This window comes from Lathyrus oleraceus, chromosome 7 (genome assembly GCF_024323335.1).
Source record: "Lathyrus oleraceus cultivar Zhongwan6 chromosome 7, CAAS_Psat_ZW6_1.0, whole genome shotgun sequence".
Lineage (NCBI taxonomy): Eukaryota > Viridiplantae > Streptophyta > Magnoliopsida > Fabales > Fabaceae > Lathyrus > Lathyrus oleraceus.
This window is the reverse complement of record NC_066585.1, coordinates 377,327,532-377,338,074: the sequence shown is the minus strand read 5'-3', so window position 1 is coordinate 377,338,074 and position 10,543 is coordinate 377,327,532. Positions and strand designations below refer to the sequence as shown.

At 39.3% G+C, this 10,543-nt stretch overlaps 1 protein-coding gene across 1 annotated transcript; it reads right to left on the bottom strand.

Annotated features, from left to right (window-relative positions):
• Positions 1–3,285: 3,285 nt before the first annotated feature.
• Positions 3,286–4,683, bottom strand: LOC127103913 (uncharacterized). The gene has a single exon (XM_051041147.1). It carries the CDS (start codon positions 4,681–4,683, stop codon positions 3,286–3,288), a length of 1,398 nt encoding a protein of 465 aa, XP_050897104.1.
• Between the last annotated feature and the right edge of the window lie 5,860 nt (positions 4,684–10,543).

Here is a 10,543-nt window from a genome sequence, read left to right as displayed (position 1 = left end):
CACGTGCTTGGCCATCATATCTGCCACCTCAATTAATGAGGGAGATCTGATGGCCCTTGTTTTTTTGTATTTTTTGAATTTTCATTAGTAGCCTTATTTTGTTTAATTCATAATAAATTCATTTTTAATCAAAAAAATATGGGACTTTCACCAAAAATATTTAATTATTTTTATCTTTCATATTCTGAATTAAAATTATTTTTTGGATTAATTTTGTTATTTTTCATGAATTAAATGTTTTTATTCATATTTTTAATTGTTTTAAAATACTTATGACATTCAAAAAATCATGAAATTTTTTGTATAAGGTCCTTTGACTTTGTTTGACCTAGGATAAATCCCTTGGCCATTTATTTGGTGTTTTGAAGGGATTTTAGGTTCTGTCCAAATTACAATGCATTTTAATTCATTTTTAAATGTGATTTTTAATTGATTAAATGTTTAAAAATTATGTTGAGCCATTTTTATGGTCTTGTGATGTTTGACTTTCTGTTTGGGCCTTGGTCATGGTTGATTTGACTTTTTTTGATCAAAACCATTGGATTTAGGGAATTGATGAAATATACATTTCATCTCCCAAAATGAATGGATGGTATTGATCAGATGAAATTCCTCTCATGATCAATTTGTGTTTCTACTTCTCCTTCCCTCTTCATCTTCATCCATATTCTTCCCCATTCCCTCATTTGACCAATGAAATCTCTAATGTCTAAATGCTAATTGATTCATCAATGACCTTGTGTCAGATTAATCAATACAAGTCTGATTGAGATAGGTCCCTCCCTTTTTCTTTTAATGTGTGGTAAGTTTTAGGAGTTTGGTTATTTGTACCAAATCTATAACATGCATTAACACCTATACTTTTATTGTCCGGTCTCATATAGTTGTGACTTCTACATAAGTCCAATTATTATTGCTTAACATAGAGCTAAATTTGACCCTCAAAGCATAACATTCTAGTAAGTGAGATTGTAAGTCTCCCATATTTCATGGCATTATATGAAAACTTGACCTTTTTTCCTTTCATGAGAGCTAGTGGCATACTTGTTGAATTATCAAAGTTGGAGCCCTTCTCATGGATGATTTCTTGGTTCAAGGATTCATACTTGTGAATGAATGGTTGAGTGTTCTCCAAAGAATTACTTAACAAAATTAAAACTCAACACTAACATTTGACTAACCATTGACTAACTCTTATTCATTATGATTTTAATTTCAAAGCATTTACTTTATGAAATTTAAATTTTAGTCATTTATCATTCATTGCCATTTACATTTCATGCAACTTGTTTATATTTCAGTCATTTTCACTTTGCTCATTTGAGCCTTATCTTGTGATTGTATATATTTGTTTGTGTGTTTTGATTTTGTTTGTGTGTTTTGAATTTGTTTGTGGTCTTAGGACCCAAAAACACCTAATAAAAATCCTATTAAAAATTGGTGGACTGTTGGGATTTGATCTGGACTTTTAGACTTAGAACTAGGAAACATTCCTTGTGCTAAAGGACTTGGCCAAGGCCAACATCTGAGACTGATCTATCTTTGATAGTGACTTTCATTCTGATACAAGACCTTGGATTTCTTTGATTCATCTGCTACTTTGTCTATGTGCTTAATAATTATTTTGTTATTGTCCAAGTCGGATGTTTTGTTCTGAGTTGATCAAGGAATATTTCATCTGATACATTGGAAGACACTGAATACTTCTAGCTATTGGAATGCTTGCATGGATATGGCTATCTTTATTTGATGGCTTGATCTTCATGATGTATGGATATTGCTCATTGCTTATTTCTTATTACATGATCAAAGTCCAAAGGAAAATGGGTTTCTATATGACATTCTTATGTGTTGGATTGCATCCCATTGGTCAGATCTTTTCAACTCTTAACTTTTAAATTTCTACTTAGGGTAGTCGCTTTTCATCCCCTCCCACTTCTTTAATTTCAAAATCTCTCCCTCTTTTCAAAAACTTTCTTTTCTTGTGATTTCAAACTTAGACATGTTTTAATGATTAGAAACTTTGGCCTTATGCCATTGAATTTTTAAACTTTTTCTTAAATCAAATTTGTAAATAAACTTAACCATATTGACTTAAATTTCAAAAGACAAAAAGAATTAACAACCCCTTTCAAATCTTTGGCCTTTTTGTGCCTTTTCATTTAAACTTTTGTTAAAACCAATTCATGAACTGTTTGAAATTTTTACCATAAACTATGAGGTTTTGATCCCTCATTTTTATGTTGGTACGTAGGCATAAGACCGAAGGTCTTGTCAAACACAAAAGTATAATCAACGAACTCTTTTCTCATCCCTTCATTCCCTTTTTATAAAACATCATTTAGACCAAATCACTTGCACACTAAAAAGGGCTCCCTAGGAGTACCTAGGACACTTTGGGTGCTAACACCTTCCCTATGTGTAACCAACTCCCTTACTTGTAATCTGTGGCATTTTATTAGTTTTGATTTGAAAGCTTCTTATCTTTGGGTTTCGTTCATAATTTTCCCTTTTCCTTTGGAAACAATAAAAGCGCGGTGGCGACTCTAGTTTTATTGACATCAAGTTTATCCATAGCTTAATGGTCACGAATTTACCGCTACAGTCTCCAACTTCGAGGCTGCGGCGGAAAACCTTCTTGTCGTGTGCCCTCTTGATGTGATTTTGATAAAGGTGGTTGTGGCAGATAGCTGCCAAGCTCTTCTCATCAATGAGGTTCAGCTGGTCAAATTGGGCTTGGACCCATTCGGGTTCATCAAGCTTGACATCGGTCAAAACCCTTTAGGAAAGAATCCCTACTTCAGGTGGCAAGACTCTATCCATGCCATACACGAGAGAGAGTGGTGTGGCCCTAGTGGAAGTATGAACAGAAGTGTGATAGCCATGTAATGAGAATGAGAGCATTTCGTGCCAATCTTTGTAGGTTTCCACCATCCTTTGCACGATCTTCTTGATATTTTTGTTAGTTGCCTCAACAACGCCATTCATCTTAGGCCTATAAGGTGATGAGTTGTGGTGGTTGATTTTGAAGCTTTAGCATATCTCTTTCATCATCTTGTTATTGAGGTTAGATCCATTGTCGGTAATGATCTTATTGGGGACCCCATAATGGCAGATGATTTCTTTTCTTATGAACCGAGCCACCACTTGTCTGGTAACATTGTTGTATGAGACTGCTTCCACCCATTTTGTGAAGTAGCTAATGGCTACAAGGATGAAGCGGTGCCCATTCGAGGTAGTTGGCTCTATGTGTCCGATTATGTCAATGCCCCACATGGAAAAAGGCTAAGTAGATGTCAATACATTGAGCGGCATTGGCGGAACATGGATCTTGTCGGTGTAAATTTGGCATTTATGGCATGTTTGGACGTGGCGGTGACAGTCAACCTCCATAGTCATCCAATAATAACTGACCCTCAAAATTTTCTTCACCGTAGTGTGTTTGCTGGCATGCATCCCAAAGGAGCCTTCATGGATTTCCATTATGATTTGGTTTGTTTCTTGCTTGTTCATACATCTTAGCGAAACCGAATCATAATTTCTCTTATACATTGCCCATCCACTTAAGGATAATTTGGAAGACAGTTTCTGAAGGTACTTCTTGTCGGTAATGGATGCGTCCTTAGGGTATTCTTGGCATTCTAGGAATCTCATGATATCATAGAACCAAGGATAACCATCGACTTCCGCTTCAGCCACCAAACAATAAACAGGCTCGTCCAAGTAGTTGAGGTGAAAGGGTGGTGCTTCATTCTTCCACTTGACCTTAAACATGGATGCCAAAGTTTCCAATGCGTCGGCTAGCTGATTCTTCTCTCGAGGGATGTGATGGAATATGATCTCATGAAAGTAGGGGACTAGTAATAAGACATGCTCCTTGTAAGGAATGAGCTTGTGATCTCTAGTGTCACAATCTCCCTTGACTTGGCTGATCACCAAGGCTGAATCTCCGTAGACTTCAAGATTTTTGATCTTAAGATCAACTACAGCTTCAATATCGAAGATACAAGCCTCGTACTCCTCCATATTTTTTGTACATTCAAAACACAACCTTGCGGTGAAGGGGAGGTGAAAACCAGTTGGGGAGGTGATAACTGCTCCAATGCCATTGTCGTGAGCGTTAGAAGCTCCATCCAAAACCAAGGTCCATCGGGATCCAGGATCGGGTCCTTCCTCAGGGCTGGGGATGTTGCAATCCCTAATCAACATGATATCTTCATAGGGAAATTCAAAACACATAGATTGGTAGTCCTCCAAGGGATGTTGTACAAGATAGTCGAACAATACACTCCCTTTGATGGCCTTTTTAGTTACATGTTGGATGTCGTACACGGTTAACGCCATTTGCCATCGGGCTACTATACCGGTTAGAGCAGGCTTCTCAAAGATGTACTTGACGGGGTCCATCTTAGAGATCAACAATGTTGTATGAGTGAGCATGTATTGTCTTAAGCGTTTGGCATCCCAAGCTAATGCATAACTAGTCTTTTCAAGCATTGAATACCTACTTTCGTGATCAGTGAACTTTTTACTTAAGTAGTATATAACATGCTCCTTTATACCAGTTTCGTCATGTTGGCCAAGGACGCATTCCATGGATCCCTCAAGGAAAGTGAGGTACATGATCAATGGCTTTCCGGGTACAGGAGGCATTAAAATAGGAGGTTCATGCAAATACTCCATGATCTTTTCAAAAGCTCTTTGGCAATCGTCGTTCTAAATGACGACTTTATCCTTTCGGAGAAGTTTGAAGATCGACTCATAAGTGGCCGTAAGGTGAGATATGAAGCTAGCAATGTAGTTCAATCTACCTAGGAATACTCAGACTTCCTTTTCAGTTTTTGTAGGAGGCATATCTTGTATGGCCTTCACCTTCTCGGGATCTACCTCAATGCCACGTTGGCTGACGATAAAACCTAGCAATTTTCCGGATCTTACCTCAAACGTGCATTTGTTAGGATTAAGCCTTAACTTAAACTTCCTTAGCCTCTCAAACAGCTTTTCTAGATTTACGAGATGTTACTCTTCGGTTTGAGATTTAGTTATCATATCGTCATTATAGACCTCGATCTCTCTATGAATCACGTCATGAAAGAGAGTGACCATGGCTTGTTGGTATGTAGCACTAGCGTTATTTAATCCAAAAGGCATGACCTTATATAAGAAGGTGCCCCATGAGGTTATGAAAGTGGTTTTCTCCATGTATTCTTGAGCCATTCGGATCTGGTTGTAACCGGAGAAACCATCCTTAAAGGAGAAAGCAGAGAACTGAGCGGCATTTTCCACTAAGATGTCAATGTGAGGTAGTTGAAAGTCATCTTTGGGACTCACTCTATTCAGATCTCTATAATCTACGCACATTGTTACTTTTCCGTCCTTCTTGGGCACAAGCACATTGTTAACAATCCATTGGGGATAATTGGAGACCTCTAAGAAACCGGTGTTAAGTTGCTTATGTACCTCCTCCTTGATTTTCATAGCCATATCGAGACGGGTCCTTCGTAGTAGGGCATTCTTCTTCAAGAAGAAAATGGTGGACCATGATGTCAGTATCAATGCCGGGAATTTCTTGGTATAACCATGAAAATACATCCATGTAGTCTTTCAAGAGCTTGATCAATTTTGTCTTCACCTCATCTTATAGAGCTGAGCCGACTCAGACTTCTTTTGCTTCCTCGTCTGTTCCAAGGTTAACCACTTCCACTGATTTTTCATGCGACAGGATGACCTTTTCCTCTTGCTTGAGCAATCTTGCCAATTCTTCGGGGAGCTCAGCATCCTCCTCACAATCTTCATAGGCTTGATTAATCGGGTAATCAAAGTCATACGAGACTATAACAGATTGTTCATTGGTGGTTGTCGAGGGTGATCTACACGATTTAGGGTTCATACTTTTATTGATATGAAAGAAAAAATGATTTGAAAATAATTTTTTTTAAACAAAAAGAAAATTTCCATTTTGAAAAGGTGAAATAATAAATGAAAGACAAGGATCATAAAATTGACTGCGAAACATGGATCTTTTTCATTAATAATTTAAAAATGAAATTCAACGAGGCCCAACAAATGGTTCACCCATGCCTTGGGCTTGACATGGGTTCTTTTTTATTTTTAAAAGGGAAAACAAACATGGGAATTTACATTTTAATCAGAGTTACTTCTGGTGTCTCGATCTCGGTCTGCTGGGTGGCACCCCTTCCATTAGTCTTTGTTAAGATCAATCCTACATCTTCAACATCTTCTTCCACGGCACAAACACGGTCGTCATCAAGGTAGCCAACACTTATGAAGAATTCAGATAATGGGAGCACTTATCCCTTTTCAGCTATGGGTGGCATCTTTTTTAGATTTTGAGAGTTGTATCCCAAACCGAAACGGTCCTTGTTGCCATGAAATTAGAGCATCCTTCCCCATCCCAGAGGGTATTATTCCATATATTATTTAAAGAATCCTAGAGAAAGGCCATCGAAAATTCTACATTCTTGGATTCATCCCTTATCGGGCAAACCATTTCGACGTTGACTACCTCGAACGACTGAAACGGGATTTCCTTTATCTTCCCATTTCCTTCAGTATAGCGGAACGACTCCAAATGACTTACTAAAAAATATTCTTCACCTTCTACAACCACCAGCTTGTTATTCACTACAAATTTTAGACTTTGGTGGAGTGTCGAAGTAACGACTCCAGTTGAATGAATCCACGGTCTTCAGACCATGCAATTGTAAGATGGGTGGATGTCCATTAAAAAGAAGGTGATGAAGAAGGTATGGGGACCAATCTTCATGGGCATGTATACTTCACCAATCACAGTCCTCCTCAACCCGGTAAACACTCTCACCACCGGTACGCTTGGTTTCGTGACAAGTCTTTCAATAGTCAGCTTAGCCAAGGAACCTTTGGGCATCACATTAAGGGAGGAACCAATGTCCATCAAAACTCTGGAGAGAACTGTATCCACACACTCAATGGATATGTGAAGATCCTTGTTATGATTTCTTCCCTCAGCGGGGAGCTCTGTGTCATTAAATCCCAAACTCAAGCTGGTGGCTATATTATTGACTACACCTTCAAACTGGCAGACCAAGATTTCTTAGGGTACATGGGAAACCCTTAGAAACTTTACCAGAGCATCTCTATGTTCTTCTAAGCACATCAGTAGAGACAACATCGATATTTTGGAGGGTGTCTGGTAGAGTTGTTCAACCACTCAATAGTCACTTCTTTTGATGATACGCAAAAACTCATCTACTTCACTAGTTGTCAGAGGGTCCTACCTTTGATGTGTATTATCAACTTGCTTTCCCCTGTCATGGGTTGATGGACCGCCATTCTCGATCATAGATGGTGCTGGTGCAAAGATACCACCCCTTCTGGTTACACCGCCAGTTTTGGTGATGCTTATTAACGGCTCATTGAACTTGATTGGTTCTACTTGTACTCTCTGGTCGTGGATGTAGACTGGTGTGTCATACATCCAGTGGACTGCTCTAGTGTTATTGTACAGGAACGGTGTTGAAACTGTTATGATCATTGGAGTAACAGGGTTCGCTGAAAGAGTTAATTGAGAAAGGTTGTATGGGATTTGCAGGGGAGGAACTTTGTCGTACGAAACTTTGAAGGGTTGAGACATCTTTGATACTGGAGGGGCGATCAATTATCAATATTCATTGGTTCATTAGATTTTGAATAGAAGCCATCAAAACTTCACATTATTGTGGATCCTTTAAATAGTATTCACAAGTCTTATCACAAATGGAGAACGTGTCACTTTTCAGTAGAACATTCTTGATTTTTATAAGTGGGGTTTTCAAATCATTGACAGAGGTTATCACCTTCCTTCCACTGTCCAATTCCATCATGTTTATATTTGTCTTATCACGGGGAGGCGTAGGGTTGTTGTTTACATTCAGGTCGTTGGGCGCGAAAGTAATTTCCTTGGAGTCAATCAGATCCTGGACTTTGTATTTCAACGCTTTACAATTTTCAATAGAGTGCCCAGGAGCGTCGAAATAGAACTCACAATGTGCATTTGCGTCATATCCGGGAGGAAGGACCACTGGTGGGGGTCCTAAATCTCTCAATTGTACAAGCGATCCTCTTAGAAAGTATGGAAAAATATGGCTATATGGCATTGGTATTGGGTCAAAGCTCCTCTCATGTCTTCTTAATCTATGTTGTTGTGGTTGATATTTTTATTGCTGACATTATTCTTATGGATGAGAACGTTGTTGATTTTGCTGTGGTTATTGACGTGGTTGATACTGTTGTTGATGCTGTTGCGGTTGTTGAATGGGAATAGCAAGAGGTTGTTGTTGTTGTTGAACGGGAGCCATAGTGGCTACTTATTGATATGTTGGATTCTTGGTTCAGATGATGGCTGCGTCACTAGTCTCACCCTCTGTCTTTTTTCCATACAAAATGAAGGGCTTCTTTGCTACACCAGATACGCTTGCATAGTTTTGGATCTTCCCCGTCTTGATCATATTTTCGATCCTTTTGGCGGCTAAGACTAGGTCAGAAAAACCCGAGGAAGTGCGCCCTACCATTCTGTCAAGGTATAGGCCTTGTAGGTTACCCATAAACATGTCTATCAGCTCTCTCTCTAGTAATGGGGGTTGTACCCTGGCTGCTAATTCCCCCCACCTTTGGGCATACTCCTTAAAGTTTACCTCATACCTCTGCATCAGATTTTGAAGTTGTGTGCGATTAGGTGTCATATTAGTATTGTACTGATAGTGCTTGAGTAATGCCTCGACCATCTCCCTCCACATGCGAATATGAGTTCCCTCGAGTTGCATATACCAATCCAAGGATATCCCATTGAGGGAGTCTTGGAAAATATGCATTAAGAGTCGGTCTTCACTATAATAGGTAGCCATTTTTCGGCAATATGCCCTGATTTGAGTCCTTGGGTCACTATTTCCCTTATATTTTTCAAAGTAGGGACTTTGAACTTGGCCGGAATAACGACACCAGACACTAGGCACATTTCCGTTGTGTCAAGACCCAATGCGTCTGTGCTTTCCATTGCTTTGAGCTTCTTCTTGATAGCTTTTACCTTCTTCTCCACCTCATCGGTCACTGGACCGAAAACATCGTATTGAGAGGAATCCCTTGGGTCGAAGAAAGCATCGTGTTGATTGTCTATTTCAATGACAGGAGGATGAACGGTGACATGTGGAACACCGTCGGGTGCGCCTATATGGACTGAAGGGTCAACTTAAGGAGGTGGAGGAATCAGAGTCTCAATCATTGGAGGAATGGGAGGATTCACAGCATTAGCTCGCTGGTTCATTTCTTCCCGCATCTTCGCCATAACCTCTTGGCCCCTTACGACCAATGTATGGTCTCCATCAATTGCCCCATCTGGTACCGTACCTTGGATACCTCCTCTTGAAGTACAACTCGGTTCTATTGAAGTTGTTCCATGACTACTTACTGGTATCTTTGTGTATTGTACCGGAAACTCAACTTTGGAGTAGGGTTTTGATCAGAAAAATGGGTGGATGGATGAGTTTTTATGTTTTTATGTTTTGAAAAATGCAAATGATGCCTGGATTTTGATTTTTATGTTTTTCTTTTGTTAATGCAAAGCTCTTTTTGTTAATCATGTTTATTCATTGCAAGAACTACTTAACGATTTACTTTCAAAATCAAAGATAAAGGAAAACATAATAGAGAGAATCATAAAGCTTTTATTCATACTTTGAAGGGAAAACCAGTTACAATACATGGAAGTTGCAAAGTACAAGTAGTGGAAACAAATAAACTAACTAGATGTCAAGCCTGAAACTGACCCCTTGAGACTTACGGAGAGCCTCAATGTCAGTAATGAATTCATCCATCGCCTTCTTGCAGAATTTGACGAAGTGATAGACCTCCTTAGGGGTATTATTTGAGCATATAATCAGATCATCCTCCTTCAACTTGTCGAGAAAGTCTTGAAGGGAATAGTTAGTCAATACGACTATGTTGGCGTATTTGTCCCTCCACTCGTTGTAAAGGGTTTGGAGATTGTGGATGGTTCCATCCCTTTGAGAAATGGCAGCTTCAGATCCATGGCAACGCTCCTCCCAGTGTCTATAGTTGTTTTGCAACTTCACGTAGGCTTGGTCATAGATCCCCCTCTTCAGGTTCTTGATTTTATCGCAAGCTCGTCCAAGGTTGAACTGCTCACGAAAGAAGCTTCGGTGAATCTTCTCTCTCTCTAGTTGTTCCTTAGCTAGGAGATCTTTACACTCCTTGAGAGTGGTCCTTAGCCTGAGGATCTGGGCTTCATAGTCCACCCTCGCTTCTTTCTTCATTGCATTTGACCTCTCAATGGTCTTCTCAAGGTCCTTAATGACTCGGTACACTTGATCTAACTTGTTGTTGCAGAATTCTGAGCCTCTTCTTGCTATCCTCGAACTTTTCACAAACTTGCTTACCCTTATCTTCCAAGACATGGTTACGTTCCTTGGCACGATTGAGTTGGACTCATAATTAACTGTTCTCCAACTCAAGCTATTTGATTTGGTTGGTAAGCTTTTCCAGGTCCTCT

Bases quoted from the DNA above. Each gene is read 5' to 3' on its own strand.
- LOC127103913 (XM_051041147.1), bottom strand. From the start codon at position 4,683: ATGGAGTATTTGCATGAACCTCCTATTTTAATGCCTCCTGTACCCGGA.